The 17,439-nt window shown below is 48.3% G+C and overlaps 1 protein-coding gene across 7 annotated transcripts in view; it reads left to right on the plus strand.

Annotated features, from left to right (window-relative positions):
- The window catches only part of LOC147033925 (janus kinase and microtubule-interacting protein 3-like), a 150,638-nt gene that overhangs the window by 47,906 nt on the left and 85,293 nt on the right, over nt 1-17,439 (plus strand). For 4 of the 7 annotated variants that reach the window (XM_085873225.1, XM_085873216.1, XM_085873246.1 and 1 more), the window contains exon 4: nt 15,133-15,381. In XM_085873225.1, coding sequence (XP_085729351.1) covers nt 15,133-15,381 — 249 coding nt within the window. The remainder of the gene's footprint in view (nt 1-15,132; nt 15,382-17,439) is intronic. The other 3 variants (XM_085873236.1, XM_085873275.1, XM_085873256.1) reach the window with 1 other exon arrangement.

Below are 17,439 nucleotides of genomic sequence, written 5' to 3' on the forward strand. Positions count from 1 at the left end.
CCGCACGAGGCCAGGACAGCCTGACGCTCGGCGCCCACAAGCGGTGCGGGAATGGCGGCAGAAGGAGGAGAGGTGAAGGTGGTGGAGGGTTTATTGTGGCGGTGATGGCCATGGCGACGCTTGGAATGGCGGTGATGCGATGTTTACGGGAGCGAGCCGTGACGGTAAAGGTCGTGGCTGTTGGCGTTGTTGTTGTTGTGAAGCGGCGTTGCGGTTGGTGGTTGTTGTGTGATGGCGGTTGAGACATGGTTGGTTCAAAATAAAGATAGAACAGAAAAACGGCTATCTTAAAGGGTCGCAGCCCGAATGAATCACATATATTCCCTCTAAACTACGGGTTTGGGGCTAACTACACATGTACTTACAGAGATATCTCACCTATGGGACCTGAATGGTGGTTTGCGACTTTCCTCAACCACAACACTACCCCCTCCCCTTTTTACAGACTCATCCCGAGTCGTCAAATTTTCGTGTGCCATCATGTGTAGTTCTCCCCTAATACGTTTTACCTACGGATCCCTGAGTGCGACATTCATGGTATTCGTGTCCCCAAAATAAATAACCTGAGGGCTGAGTAACTAACTAAACAAACCCACTCACACGGACGCCTTAAATAAAATTGCCGCCGCTAAGACAGACATGCCGGGGGTGCACTCAGATGTACAGTACATCTTAAACTTAACTTACAAATTTTACACGAAACCATGGCCCAGGATCAATGGACTCTGCAAAAAGAAAGCAGTTAGCAGGGAGCCAGGCTGCTCGCATGCCGTCTCTGGCTCAAACAATGCAGGTGACAGGGAACGTGGCCGGCTGCTCACACGCAGTCCAAGGCCTTCCCTTTTTAAAATGAACCCAGTGAACCACAACGGTGCATGGGCTGCACAAACGCAGTCTCCTGGTGCAGCTGCCCTCAAGACAGTCCCTGCAGAACACTGAACGGGCACTGACGCAAGCAACAAAATGGTGCACGGGCTGCACAAATGCAGTCTCCGTGCCAGCTCAAGTGGCACACGCAATGAGCACAACGGATGGATGGATGGATTACTGGATGGACGCAAACACGGTGCACGGGCCGCCACTGCAGGCCCGTGTTGTAGCTGCCAACAGGGCAGTTCTTGCAGCTTGCAAACTGGTGCTTTGGTCCTGGCGCACATGGAAATGAACAGGGGGGGGAAGCAAAAATTGAATGGGCCTGGTGAACAGGGCAGTGGGCATGGCATGGCAAAGGTGAGCAGGCAACCATAGCCTGCAGAACAGGGCCGCTGCAGGCAAAACAGCCGGCAGACGAACTGGCCAGCACAGGCCTTGAAGCACAGCAGCTGCAGACGATCCAGCCGGCACAGGCCTTGCAACAAAACAACAGCTGCTGATGAAGTGGGCCGGCCTTTGCCTTGCAGTGGAGGTTGGTGGAGGGAGTGCGGTGGTGCTGGCCACTCGGAAGGCGGGCTTGGACCTACCCTACGGTCTCCCTCCCACCTATCGCCTTTGCCTGTCACTGTCTATACCCACCCCCTTAATTTGTCAAACCCCAATTTAGCCCCAACTTATTTTTTTTCCCTTTTTTTTTTTTTTACTTCCCCACTATAAATAGTCCTTGTTCGGCCAACCTATCGTCTACAAGCCTACTCCCAACCCCTACGTTCCCTTCCCGGAGGGGAACAAGGGAGAGCTGGCGTCCTGTGTCGAGGCCCAATGAAGCCTCAAGATGGCCTCCCCAGACTTCAGCGATCTTACCCAAAGTGGGTCCAGCGGCCCACAACGAGAGCGAGGGGATGGATGGTGCGGAGGGGTACACTTCCGAATCTACCCTAACCATTTAACTGTTAAACTACCCCGGGGCTTTCAACAAGCGCCTCTCGCTTAAATTATTGGTTCTAACAACCCAGATTCACGTCGCCTGTGTTGGTGTCCTCACAATTTCGGGTTGCGCCCCCCAATTTTCTTCCTGTGCCCTCACACGGTCTCATGGCTGGGACGCGTGGCTTCCCTTGGCAGGCACTACCCTCTGCTGAATCGCCAACGATGGCACCCCCGGGCACTACACTGCCTCCGAGCCTACCAGCTCCCTAACACCGGGGAGTGCCCCCCATGGCACCTCCCCTGAAACGCACACGTGGCAGGCTGGCTTCTCGGGCCCCTTTCCGAGGGTCACCCATGCCCACAACACTGCCCACGCGGCTTATGGCGCCCCAGGCCCCCGCACCAAGCGGGCGCACCCATGTTCACTACGCTATCCCGGCCCCCCCATGGGCCCTTGGCCTACCGTGCCCGGGGTACCCACTCAGCGATACTCACCTTTCGCAGCCACGCTCTCAGCCCGTCAACAGGGCTCCTGCACCCCTCCAAACGGGTTTCGAGCCGACACTCCCACCAACAGCAAAACGACTTCCATTTTTCAATTTGACTAACCCAGCTAACTCACTCTACACTGACCCCGGGGTCCCTTGGGCGGGAGTCACTCCTCCCCCCAATCACTCATCGCACCATGCATTTCACATTCGCTCCATACACACAGACCCGCTGGCCTCACGTACTCACCTCACAACTCTTCAGCACACACACTGCTGAACTCTGCCATCCTGCTAACTACATCCCCTAACTAACTCGTGCTCCCACGTCGTCCCTTACACTACAGCACGTTCCTTTTAACACTACGTAGCTAAGCTACGTCCCCTCTACACACTCACAAGTCTGTCCATGTCCTCAAAATGTCATTAATCAATTTCCCAACCTAAATCTGGCTAAAATCCCTCTACCTAATCCATTCCACGGACTCCATGAGGACTTACCCCTACCCCATGAAGTCGGTCTAGCTAAGCTAACCCTTCCCCCTAACTAGTTTCCTCCTGTGCCCAGGCCAAGGGGATCATCCACCCCTTGCCTGGGGAATCCTGTTCACCCGAAAGCGAGGCTTGCTTTTTTCCCCCACATGCGCAGCACCAGCGCGGCAACTCACAGCTCGCGCACTTTGCACCTGCCCGTGACATCATGCAGCTGCACATGTACCTCGTCCCTCTTGGACGGTACCATCTGGCAGGGATTCACCCTCCTGCTGGATTCCAACCCCACGTGCAGCCATGACGTCACCGTGCGCATAAAAAAAAAACACAAGCCCCACGTCTCGAGGGGTTCCCCACGCGAACGCATGTGCTTTGCCCGTTGGAGCTTAACACACCCGCTCGCGTGGAGAACCCGTCCGGTCCAAATCCGAAATCCTGCCTAAACTTTGTCCGTCCGCGGGATCGGCAAATCCACCGCGTGCGTTTCCGGACCGGGACTTCACTCCCGCAAGCGAGCACGTGGGGGCCTCGTGCGTTGCACAGCACGGACCTCACGCTCGCTGCTGGGTGAACCCGGCGCGGTTCCCATTACAACTACAGCCGCTACTCGGCTTTTGTCCCTAACATGTCGCCGTCATCGCCATTCGACCCACGCACACCTGCGTGTCACGACGCTCACACTCCACTCCATTACATTCACACTGGGAGACGCGGCTGCATGCTCACACATGCCGACCGACATCTCCCTCACATACCGCTCTCTCACACACACGGTCTCCCTTGCACTCGGCCGTTCACTCACGCATGCCACCTCCCTCGCACACGTGGCTCCACTCACTCTCGGCCTTCCACTCACTCGTGCCATTTCCCTCACACAAACCACACCACTCACACACGCGGGGGCACTCACCCGCGATGCCTCACTCATCCTGGCCGTTTCACTCACACACGCGGGGGCACTCACCCGCGGTGTTTCACTCACACACTGCATGCTGGGAAGCACGCCCTTCGGCACACTTGCCACCACACCACTCACACACGGGGTCGCTTCCACACATGGGGAGGCACTCACACCTGGCACCACACACACCGGGACAACCACACTGGGGATTCGTGTCCCCACAAGGGTCTCCGGGGCCTCTATACCCCCCAAGCTCTCCGTGCACCCGTCCACAGCACTCCTCCCCTCGACCTCGCGAAGCACGACCGAACCCACCTGGTCGTGACTCGCCTCAAGGGGGCATACTCCCTCACCTCGTTCCTGGAGGAGGCCATCCAGCTGCTCGCACTGGGTCTCCACCCAGTCCGCCAGCTCCCCCTCATGGTCCTCCACTACCTCCGTGTGTGTGTGTGTGTGCGTCTCTAACCTTGTCATTATCATGCAGTCTCTCCTCTATTTTTTCTGTCTCCCGTGTCTCTATACATTTTCTCTCCTTGTTCCTTATTTCTGTCTCTTCCTGGTTCCTTTTTCCTTCTCATCTGAGTCGTTCTTTCTCTCTGAACCCCATTTGCTGTTCGTTCTCCCTCCGGAGCTCCTCAATCTCCATTGACTCCAATCTCGCTCTCCGTTTTAGTTGTTCAATTTCACACTCATATAGTTGTTGTTTTCTCTCCCACTGTTCCTCCTGCTCTTTGTTTTCCAATCTCATTGTTTCTTTCAATTGGCTCATTTCCTTCCTGTGTTTCATTCGCTGTTCTCTCACTACTCTTCCTCGTTTCCTCTCCTGTCCTTCCTTCTCCAGTTTCATGGTTTGCTTCATTTGGTTAATCTCCTTTTTGTGTTTCATTTGCTGCTGTCTCATTACTCTTCCTTGTTTCCTCTCCTGTCTTTCCTTATCCAGTTTCATGGTTTTCTTCATTTGGTTCATCTCCATTTTGTGTTTCATTTGCTGCTGTCTCATTACTCTTCCTTCTTTCCTCTCCTGTCTTTCCTGATCCAGTTTCATGGTTTGCTTCATTTGATTCATCTCCATTTTGTGTTTCATTCGCTGTTCTTTGTCTATCTCCTCGTACTCCAGCCTCAGCTTTTCTTTCAATTGGTCAACCTCAGATTCATGTTCTTTTTGTTTTCTATTCCATTGTTCCTCTCGTTCTTCCCTCTCCAATCTCGTTGTGTCCTTCAATCTCCTGATTTCTCCTTCCTGCTTCATCCCTTGCTCCTTCAACTTCTCCTCGTATTCCAACCTATTTTTTTCCTTTTGTCGTTCAGTTTCAAATTCATACTCTTTCAGTTTTTCATTCCACTGTCTCTCTTGTTCCTCTTTCTGCAATCTCATTGTTTCTTTCAGTTGGCTGACTTCCTTCTCCTGTCTTATTCGTTCTTCCATCATTACTCTTTCTTGCATTTCATTCTTTAATCTGGCCTTCGCTTCCAGCTGTTCGATCTGTACAGTGTGGTTCCTTAACGTTTCATTCTCTGTTGTCGTTGTTTCTTCTCTCACCATCCTCAACTCGTTTTGTAATTCCCTCTCTTTGTTTTGGTGTTTCTGTAACTCAGAAGCTTTCTTTTCCAATTCCTGTCTCATCTCCGCACACTCTGACTTTGCTTTGGCTTCTAATTGTTCAATCTGCTCAGTGTGGTTCCTTAACGTTTCATTCTCTGTTCTCTTCCTTTCCTCTTTTAACATCCTCAGTTCGTCTTTTAATCCTCTTTCTTTGTTTTCGTGTTTCAGTATCTCAGAAGTTTTTGTTTATAATTCCTCCCTCAATTTGCATGCTTCTTCACTCATTTCATCTCTTCTTTCCACCGCTTCCCTCCTCAATTCGTCCCTTTTTTACTGTATTCATTTAGATTTTTCTGCCATTCCTTTCCCATTCTTATCTCCCCTTCCAGGATTTCTCTTTTAAACTGGCTTGCCCTTACCTCTCGCTTCAGTAGTTCCAATTCCCCATCTTGTTTGCGTTTTTCCTTTTCGAGCTTTGTTTTCCTTTCTCCTTCCTCCCTCAATTCCCCCTGCAGTTCTTTGAACTGTTCTGACTTTTCCAGCAATTCCTCCGTCCTTTCCTCCAGCTGTCTCTCTCCTCTTTTTATCTTCCATTCGAGGCTTTCTCTTTCCTGATTGCCTGTTCTTAGCTCTTCCTTCAATTGTTCCAACTCCCCATCGTGTTCACATTTTTTCTCTTCCAACTGTATTTCCATCACTCTCCCCTCAAGTTCTTTGAACCGCCTTGCTTCCTCCAATAATTTTTCCATTAATTGTTTTACTTCCAAGTCGTGCTCCTTTTGTTTCTTTTCGAGCTCGGTTTTCCATTCTTCCTCCCATTGTTTCCTTTCCTGGGAGATACCAATCTGCTGTTCCTCTATTCTTTTGTTCAGTTTGCTCTTCGCATATTCCAACTGACGGGTATAAAACACTACCAAATTCTTTTTCCAACATAGTTCGTCGACTCTATTGGCCAAGTCATGTTTTTGCCACCGAATTCGTTCCAGTAAATCGTCCAATCGCTGTGTCCCCCCCCGTACACGTAGTTTTTCTGAAGCGCGTCTGCGTGCCGTTGCGACTCGTCCATTCCACTTTGCACCTCCTCGATATATTCTTCATAACGCTTCACCTTTTCCAAGACATCCCCCAATTGTGCCTGAAGCCTGCCAATGCTTGCATAGTCATCCTGCCACGCCTGCCATGGCACATGCCATGACCACGTGCCTTGAACCGGTGACTGGGAGCTCACGCCTCGTGCTGTGCCATTAATATCAGCCCGCTCCGTGCTGCGCTGAGGTGCGATCGCGCTGCCATTGTGCGACTCCGTTTGCGGGCATAGTTCGTGCTCAAGCCGCTCCCACTGACCACAGTTAGTGGTGGGGTTATAATTATAAAAAGAACCGACCTGGGCCATGGATCCTACATGACGACACATACCTAATAACCCCGGCTCCCGCTCGCCTTGAGACGCCATCTTATTTCTCGTAAAGGGTTAATTTAAATCGCTCGTAATTTGGAGGGAATCGGGGGTCGCTCCTCTCACCCCTGGACCGATTCCCGTGAATTTAGCTGGAGACAGGAGAGCCCGTTTTCCCGTTCTCCAACACCAGTGCCACGAGGAGGGGGGTGGGTTTGTATCCCACTCCTGACACCAGTGTTGCGAATTTGCGCCCGCCGGCGTGCGAGCGGCCACGTAACTCGAATCGCGGCACGTCGCCCACCGGACGGACAATTCTGTCGTGACCCTCTCGGACTAACACCGGGAACTAGTCACGGGTGGGCCTTTCGGCCTCACCACGATCGTGCCAATCGGCCACCCTGCGTGGGATAGGGTTGTTCGCCAAATTCGACCTACCTGAGTACCCACACGGAGGGTAGACCGGGCGATCGCACCTCGCCGCAAGTCGACCCTGGACACGGGCCACTTTAAGCGACCCGTTCCGTACTATCGCGATAACCGAGCGGTGTTATCGTCAACCTCGACGGTTCCGATTAATTATCGGGCATATTCAGCCCACTACCAACCCTTTACGTGAAGTAAAATGGAGATTCAATCAAAGAAAAGACGAAGCGAAACGGGAAAAACAGTTCAACATGAGGCACATTTATTCCGCGGCACATGGAGAGCACACACATACAATTACAACAATTATGCACCAAAAGCAAATGTAACAAAAGAAACACAACAATGCAGAGATACTACCGACTACGCAAGCACACGGCAACACTTACACAGTTTTACTTTACAGATCGTGCCAACACATATACTCAAAAGCAAAAGAAAGGGCCACCCTCAACGACAAGGGGGCAGACGTGGTCTGTGGGCGTGAGACCGGGTGGAGCTTACCCGTTTTGTGATGAGCCGCAAATGTCGCGGTGGTGCCCCGACTCCGCGCTCTACCGCGGGTTTCGTTGGCACTGCTTGGAATGGGGTGGGAACGGGGCCCCCCTTTCGCACTATCTCAGCGCGGGGGGGGGGAAGGGGGGAATTGTTGATGCTCTGGGGAAAGAGGATAGCTGGCTTGCTTGGGTCCCGTAACGAGCGACTCCACTGCGACCTCGACCGCGTTCCCGGCTTCCCCTCTCTACAGCTCTCCAACAGACTTCGAACCCCGACAGACTGACTTTCCTCCAAACTCGTCTTGACTGCTGCTGCCACACTCCGTCGCCGCCACACCTCTCCAACTCGCCCGAGCCCAAAACTGCGACTGCCTCCAACTGCTTCCGACCCAAAACAAAACTGCCTGCATTTGCCCCGCGCTCGGCGCTTTATAGTACGGCAGGAGAACCCATATGCAAATTTCCGGATCAGGATGAGCTCGGGGGCGGAGCCACGCTCGCCCATTGGACGGAGGAAAAGTGGGCGTGAACCTCCCCTGATCCTCGAATTTGCATATATCGATTCTACTCCGACGCGCCTGGAGGCGGGGCCAAATCGCCCCGCGCTTGCTGATAGGACGGAACAGAAGTGGGCGTGTATCATTCCTGATCCGACTTTTCCTCCGAAAGGCCGCTTTTTGCACCCGTGGATCAGCGTGCGTCCTGCACGAGGCCAGGACAGCCTGATGCTCGGCGCCCACAAGCGGTGCGGGAATGGCGGCAGAAGGAGGAGAGGTGAAGGTGGTGGAGGGTTTATTGTGGCGGTGATGGCCATGGCGACGCTTGGAATGGCGGTGATGCGATGTTTACGGGAGCGAGCCATGACGGTAAAGGTCGTGGCTGTTGGTATTGTTGTTGTTGTGAAGTGGCGTTGCGGTTGGTGGTTGTTGTGTGATGGCGGTTGAGACATGGTTGGTTCAAAATAAAGATAGAACAGAAAAACGGCTATCTTAAAGGGTCGCAGCCCGAATGAATCACATTTATTCCCACTAAACAACGGGTTTGGGGCTAACTACACATGTACTTACAGAGATATCTCACCTGCTGGACCTGAATGGTGGTTTGCGAATTTCCTCAACCACAACAATATATATATATATATATATATATATATATATATATATATATATATATATATATATATATATATATATATATGTATATATATATGTATATATATATATGTATATATATATATATATATATGTATATATATATATATGTATATATATATATATGTATATATATATATGTATATATATATATATGTATATGTATATATATATATATATATATATATATATATGTATATGTATATATATATATGTATATGTATATATATATATATATGTATATATATATATATATATGTATATGTATATATATATGTATATGTATATATATATGTATATGTATATATATATATGTATATATATATATATATATATATATATATATATATATATATATATATATATATATATACACTCATATAAAAGCCCGTCAAAATTAAGGGTTGGAGCTATTTTATTGGAAATATTCAAGGAGATTGGAAGATATAATCTTTCATCGCAAGAAAAAGCATTATTATAAAACACTTCACTTCTTCTTCTTTCGACTGCTCCCGTTGGGGGTCGCCACAGCGAATCATCCGTTTTGATCCGCATAAAGATTTGGCACAGCTTTTACGCCGGATGCCCTTCCTGACGCAACCCTGGTCGCCTCTTACGACACAGGGATAAGGTACACCTATTCTAACCGGGGCATACACCTGGCCCAGTACACTGCTACTCACTTCGCCGACCTCGGAAGGATGGCAGGCTGAGTCAACCTCCTGGTGTGTATTCATTCAAGCGGCCAACGGGGCTTGAACTCAGGACCTTTTGGATCCCAAGCCGCTACCCTAACCACTACACCAACACCAGGCTATTATTATAAATCACATGTCCAAATGTGACCCTATTTTCTTTGTCTTCTGGGACGTTTCATTTTGGCGGTCCAGCTTTGTGAGTATGCCAAAGCCTGAAGCCTCGGCCTAGCTTTAGGTGTGCTTATATATTCTTTATTTATTAGCCATCCTATGGATGTAAATCAACACTCGTTTTACTCTGTGCGCATTACACATCATATGCAGCGAATTTCACCTCCCTGCACCTTCTATTTATTGTTATAAAATTTAAAAAAATGCTTCTGCACACAACCTTTGAGGCTCGGTTTGCAAGTGACCTTCTACAATTTCAATAGAAGAGACATAATTGCTCTTATTTTGGGTATTTTGGGTCCTTGATGTATTTTGAGTGTATTGGGTCCTCAGAGTCTTTTGGGTCTCAAAGGACTTATTGGGTCCTATGAGTCTTTTGGGTCTTTCGACCAGTGAACACCCAGTCTTGTTAAAAGATTGGCCTTTAAAACCCGACTCAAATTGTCCTTAAGAAGGGGGACAGACAAATACACACTGTGTTTTATATACAGTACTGTACATCGATGGAGGGATATAAATAAATATCATATTTCAAATAGCGATGCTAAGTTTTCAAATTGAAAGTGTTGACCTTTTTTTCTAAACTTGATAATTATATTGTAAAGCCGAGTACACACTGGAGTGTGTGATTGTGTGAGCGCATCCCAGGCTTGTTAACACATTGGTGTTTTGTTCATCAGCGAAAGGAACACCAAATGTTTTTTAGATGCCTTTCTGTTGTTTAGGATTTGATTCAACTCGAAGCACCCACTCCCTTCATGAGCAACCTGGGTGGTGGGGAGGGTGAGGTGTATAATACGGGGTGGGGGGGGCATATATATTTTGTGCTGTGACTAATAATTCACCCTGTCTGCAGCAGGGGACAGTAAACCACTTGCACTGTGGCATGTGTACATCGCGTTCTTGAGAAAAATATTCGACAGAAACCATGTCAGCCCGATACCAGCAGACCAGCTGACCATCCCACTAGGAATAAAGTGGTACACTAGGAACTTCCACGTTTCGCTGTTCCAACATCCCAAGAAACAAATTGCTTCTTCAAGGTCCACCCAGATGAACAGCCCACTGGGGAGTCTGCTCATGTTCAGACTGGGTGAATTAACCGTACTGGGAGATGTAGAACAGATGTTTCACAACTTCCACGCAAACCTGGAACATCGAGACTTCCTCCGTTTCCTTTGGTTCAAAGACAATGAGCCAACAAAGCTCATCTCGATGAATGTTCACCTGTTTGGTAACATTTCAGTCCCTGCAGAAGCATCATTCGGCCTGAGAATGGCTGCCGATGAATGTATAAGCACTCATGGTGATGACCTGATGGAGTTCATTCATCACGACTTCTATGTCAATGATGGCCTCACCTCCCTGCCAGATTCACTCATGGCAATCAGCCTCATTAGACACAGCAGGGATGCTTTCGCTAAACAGCAGGGATCTCATCAATGATCTCTCCGACTCTCTGGAAAATCCTCTATACCTCTTTGCTGATGACTCCACCCTCTGCCGTACCATCTGCCATGCCTCAGATCGGCAAGTAGCATGCTCTTCAATCTCTGCAGACCTGAATAAAATCACAAGCTGGTCCAACACGTGGAACATGTCTTTCAATCCGGACAAATCTCACACTCTCTTTGTGTCTCTCCGAAAGGACCATCTGGACCCCCCCCCCCCATCTACTTCTCAAGATTCCTCTTGAAGAAGTCCTTTCATTCAAGATTCTGGGTGCCACTATCTGCCATGATCTTTCCTGAGAAAGCCACATCTCCAACCTGGCCTCCAAAAGCCATTCTCCGACTGGGCATCATCCATCATGCAAAGTCCTTCCTTGGCACACCTTAGCTCCTGACCACATACAAAGCTTTCTTCTGCAGCCTGATGGAGTACTGCTCTCCCCTCTGGGCTGGTGCTTCTGCTTCTCACCTTTCTTGGCTTCATGCTGTGGAAACCAAGGCATTTAGGATCATTGGTATCTCCCAAGATGAGCCTGAGTCTTTGGGTCTCTCACTCACTGCAGGCAGGTCGGTGGTCTTTCTTCTACTGTCTCCTCTCCACCCTCGCCCCCTGCTTTGTTTGAGATATCCCCCCCCCCCATATTGCCGCAGGGCACTCAAGGTCCACCAGCAACATCCTTCTGGGAAAACTACCAAAATCAAGAATCACTGCTCACCTTCACGCTTTCATTCCTCTTTTTTCCTACCTTTGGAACAATCTCCCACACTCTTTTCAATCTCACTCTCCCCTCCAGATCTTCAAAACAGCTGTTCACCACCATCTGTTGTTTTCACCCATCCAAAACCATGATCTTTTCTACCCCCGCAAATCCACCCAAAACCCCCCTCATTCAAATTCCCTGCTTTCCTTCCTGAAAGTCGCTGTTGTGTCCATCTTGTTTTGCCCCGTGTACCTCACCCCATCCCTCTCCCTTCCACAGATCTCCTCATGTCTCTGTTCCACACTTTTTTTTCCTTCCCCCTCCTGCTTGTCTCTTGTCTCGGAGTTATTATTATCATCTTGTTTAACCATTTCATATTACTTCCCCCATTTACTTTATTCCATCCATCCATCGGGACCAGACTCTGTGCAGAGCGTTGGTGATGCCTTTGCAGTCTCCTTGGCTTGTCACCACTCCGACATAGGATACCAGCATGCTGGCACTCATTTTTCCGACCTCGGAAGGATGACAAGCAGAGTTGACCCCACCTGGTATTAATTCAACAGCGGAGGGGGATTTGAACTCAGGATCCTCGGATCCCAAGCCCACCACCCTAACCATGAAAGTAACACCAGGCATATTTACTTTATTTTCATTCCATAAACAAATGTAATGTATGTTAACAAAAATTACCTGCATAAAGAATGAATTACACCTTTTGTAATCCCAGGATGAAATCGACTCATACACTGCGTTGGGGGTATACACACCTTTGGGGTTTCCTTCCCTTCCGTGTACCTGAGTTGTTTGTCGTGCCGAACCCAGCCCATTCTCTAACGACTGCAATTCAAGGTTTGCACCTCACGAGTTTGAACGATCGTACCAGTCCACTACCATTCAAATGGATCTTTGTCACTTGGGGTCTGTGACTTCTGAGTCGCGATACAGTGACCTCATCAAGAACGTAACGTTTTTGACACTTGCATTTCAAATAAGCAGATACAAAATCAAATGAGGAACTTCACCATTGCATGCAACGTCCAACTCCGATTCCCATGTTGAGTTGTTTCCGCCCAGTGTCCCTGTCCTGCTGGCTCAACTCACGCATGTTCACCTCATTCACCAGGCCTGTTGAATGATTGAGTCTTGTCACGTCGTTCACTCTTGTACGCCGGCCTGTGCAAGATGATTGAAGAGTTCAAAGGAATTCTTTACCATCACGTCACCAGTCTCTCTACACCTCCCTGCAAATGTGATTCTCGTTGATACTGGAAGAATAGTCTCAGAATGTTCCAGAATCTTCACCAATCTCACCAGGCAATTTACAGTACCATCTACAGTCAAAATTGGCTCATTACATCAAGCAGTTTATTATACAATTCACCGATGAGTGCTGCAGCAAACTTATAACATGTTACTGTCAATTTAACTCGCTCATGTATCGGCATTTACTAATGCTTATGCACAAATACCACAACATCTAGCTTTTAACTTACACACTGTACTACGTTGATTCATACGTTGTCCACCGATGTCCTTGTAATTCATGTCAAACTATTGTTACCACAAAGCGGTCACTCCAACCAAGTGATTTGTACTCCAAGTGGGATCTCAGGCCTATTTGCCACGTTACCATGCTCAGGTGGAACGCCCGAGTCAGGAATTCTGTGCGCCTGTTCACCCAAATTAGCTACCTGCACAGTGGTCACACTGGGCACAGGTATATTTGGGACTGGGCGCTAATTGCTCCAAATCCAATCGGTCCTTTAACAGACATTTATAGCCAATGTGGCTCACGATCAAAACAACTCAAATCCTTCTGGGACTAAGCGAGTTTGTGAAGGTGTTCTGAACAAACAAACAGGAGGGGATGCAAGAAGCAATCACACTATTTGTGTAATAAAACCCCTTTCACCTCCCTGGCATCATACGAGCAGTAGCTTCTAATCTTACCGAAGGCCTGAAGGCCTCAGACATTCTAGGAAGAAGAACAACAAGGGAGAATCAGCCAAGACAAATGCCGTCACTCTGCTCGACAGAGATTAGTGTCCCCTGACGAGATATCCCGGTCTGGTGGGAAAACATTTTGTGCTCCTAAGCATGGCACAGCATGAAGGAGAGGGAGGTCCTGTACACGGCTGGTTGCAGTATGTGGTGGGGGCTCTGGTATAAGAGGGGAGGCGCCACAGCCTTGGTCATGAGGGGGCACCTTGGTCATGAGGGGGCACCCCTAAGAGGGGGCACCTTGGTCATGCTGACAGAAAACACAGCAAGGAACCCTGCGCAGCTTCCACCGTCTGGACCAAGCGCATCTCCCTTTTCCTTCCCAAGCAGTCCCCCCCCCCCACTCCCTCCAATTGCCTCGCACCCTTCCTCACCCCGTGACTTTGCTTGCCCCACCCCACATTGCTGTGATTGGCCCCCAAGCTCAGTTCATGGGAGGGGCATCCTGTCTTAACCTCTCACCTAGTTAGATGGTGCAGATCAAGGTGGAGGCTGTGGCGTTTCCCGCAAAAACTCATGCCAATGACCCAGTTAATCTTTCAAAAGAACATATAAAACAGATTACAGAGGGATAACACATTAAAAAGGTTTCAGGGGAAAGTGGTTTTAGACAGGCACATGTGGGAAAGGATGAGAGCAGCTCGCTCTTTGAAGAATGATACATTTCCTGACATATCGGCTTTTCACCTCGTACTTATGCTAACACACATACTAATGGAAATAACTATATCGTTATACTATGTGAAGTTATCCCATGGAAGGCATTCTCACTACAGTATATTTATGTATATTCTCACTGCAGTATATTTATGTCGTTCCATGTCATTGTCATCTATTTATACATCGTCAAGGTTCCCCATGAGCCTGAGATCGATGATAAATCATAATTAGAGAAAGAATATGCAAATTCTATCATCCCCGTGTTGTGTGTGCATGTTGTTGTTGTGTGTGTTTGTGTGTGTGTGTGTGTGTGTGTGTGTGTGTCTGTGTGTGTGTGTGTGTGTGTGTGTCTGTGTGTGTCATTGTGTGTGTCTGTGTCTGTGTCTGTGTCTGTGTCTGTGTCTGTGTCTGTGTCTGTGTCTGTGTCTGTGTCTGTGTCTGTGTCTGTGTGTGTGTGTGTGTGTTTTTGTTGTGTGTGTTTGTTGTCTGACCGGTGCAGTGATCGATGCGCCATGCGAACAGAACATCGTTCACGGAGTGTGGTTGTCACGGGAGCGATGCGGAAATAACCAAAGCAGGAAAGTGTTTCACCAATAAAGTGTTTTAGTAACATTTTTTTTAACCAATCAAGTTGGAATGTTCTGCCAATTTTGTGTATGTAATATGGAGATAGCCTCTCATCAGTAACTTCCAAACAACAAACTGTCTTTGTGCTGTTTGTCATCAGTAATTTGTTTTGTCCTTCTTGAGGTGCGTGCGGCATTGATGTCCGAGGCACGAGATGAGGTGCGGCGCTCCTTTGAGCTGGAGCGGGTGAAACTGCAGCAAGAAGTGGAGCAACTGCGGGTGGGAAAACGCAAATCGGAGGAGGCACTTGGAGCGGCTCTGCAGGCCGACAAAATCAAGGCAGCCGAGCTGCGTTCATCGCAGCAATTACACCGAGACGAGCTCGCACGGGTGCGGCGAGAGTGCGATCGTGAGATACGTCGGCTGGTAGGGGTGGGTCAGGGTCTTTGGGTGGGTGAAGGTGGTGAAAGACCCCTTGATTAAATAACTTTGATGCATTTTCTAACCAGGGTCGGATTTAGGCATGGGCAAGCTGGGGAGTTATTCAGGGGCCACCACAACCAGGGGGCCTCCGGGGTGGGTCAGGGTCTTTGGGTGGGTGAAGGTGGTGGAAGATCCCTTGATTAAATAACTTTGATGCATTTTCTAACCAGGGTCGGATTTAGGCATGGGCAAGCTGGGGAGTTATTCAGGGGCCACCACAACCAGAGGGCCTCCAGGTGGGTCAGGGTCTTTGGGTGAGTGAAGGTGGTGGAAGATCCCTTGATTAAATAACTGTGATGCATTTTCTAACCAGGGCCGGATTTAGGCATGGGCAAGCTGGGCAGTTACCCAGGGGCCTCTATAACCAGGGGGCCTCTGGGGTGGGTCAGGGTCTTTGGGTGGGTGAAGGTGGTGAATGATCCCTTGATTAAATAACTGTGATGCATTTTCTAACCAGGGCCGGATTTAGGGATGGGCAAGCTGTGCAGTTACCCAGGGGCCACCACAACCAGGGGGCCTCCGGGGTGGGTCAGGGTCTTTGGGTGGGTGAAGGTGGTGCAAGATCCCTTGATTAAATAACTGTGATGTATTTTCTAACCAGGGCTGGATTTAGGCATGGGCAAGCTGGGCAGTTACCCAGGGGCCTCTATAACCAGGGGGCCTCTGGGGTGGGTCAGGGTCTTTGGGTTGGTGAAGGTGGTGAAAGATCCCTTGATTAAATAACTGTGATGCATTTTCTAACCAGGGCCGGATTTAGGCATGGGCAAGCTGCGTAGTTTCCCAGGAGCCTCCACAACTAGGGGACCTCCACATATTTCATGAAATTTTTTTTTGTAAGGAACAAGAAGCGAATACTTCGATATCGTGTGGCTGGGGGCAGTAAAAGTCGAGGTTAAGAATGATGAAATAATTTTGCAGTTATAAAATTTAAATGTAGACACGGTGAACTAGCATGCATGATGGGAAGAGTTGTGACGTTGGACAACTTTCTATTTATAGCCCTCAGATCAAAGGGACGTACCCGGCCATAAGTGTGACAGAAGATACAGGACAGAATAGCCAATTATATAACAGCGCGATGTCACCGTGCTGTAAAAATGTATTTGTGAGTGCCTGAATGGTAGTTGGTACTTTGTCGAACAGATATAAGATATTCATAGATAACAGATATAAGATATTCATCTTATCTCATTCTCTATTTTATGTAGAAGTTCAGATTCTTTGTTCTTGAAAATTATACTTTATGGATGACTGTAAATATGTCTTGTCACCTTTTTTAGTATTCAAAGGTAGGGTGGGCCTCCACTACTGAAGGCTGCCCAGGGGCCACCACATGTCTAAATCTGGCCCTGTTTCTTACCACATTGAATTAAATTGCAATGGTGAACCTGTTAAAAACATTCCTTTGTTTCAGAACTCCTACTTGCTCCATTTTAAGAATTTTTGTGTTTCATCAAAAACAAAAATTTCATCATTGCTGTAAAAAAATTTATTGGTAAGATGAATCATAAGAAAAAGTTTTAACACTAAGACTTTCTGTATTGTCCCATTTCAGTAGTTCTGCATTATTGAAATGCTGTATTATTCCAAAAATAATATTTATTTTCTGACTTTTCATTATTTGTTTGCTGCATTTGACAGAAGTCGATTGATGTTTGATACTTTTTTTTGTGTGTACAAAGTCGAGGATCATGGAAGAGCATGAACACAGAATGGATCAGGACACAACAGAACAAAGGGATCAGAAGAAAAAGAGGGGGAAAATCGACAGCAGAGCTGAGTGGCAAAATAGATGCAGACAGACAAACAATGGATGTGGTTAAGAATGTGGGCTCGTGGATGACACATGTGGTGGACAAGATAGACACAGAAGCAAATTCTCAGGAAGGATAAACTGGAAATTTGGAAAGAGGTGGATTTGTGGGGTGAAGGTGGGGTGAGGATGGGTGAACTGAGGTGTAAAAAAAATCGTGGTTTTTGGATGGGGGTGGGGGGTGTGATCTGAGA

The sequence above is a fragment of the Eptatretus burgeri genome, chromosome 1, assembly GCF_056783735.1.
Source record: "Eptatretus burgeri isolate ZD-2024b chromosome 1, Ebu_testis_v1, whole genome shotgun sequence".
NCBI lineage: Eukaryota > Metazoa > Chordata > Myxini > Myxiniformes > Myxinidae > Eptatretus > Eptatretus burgeri.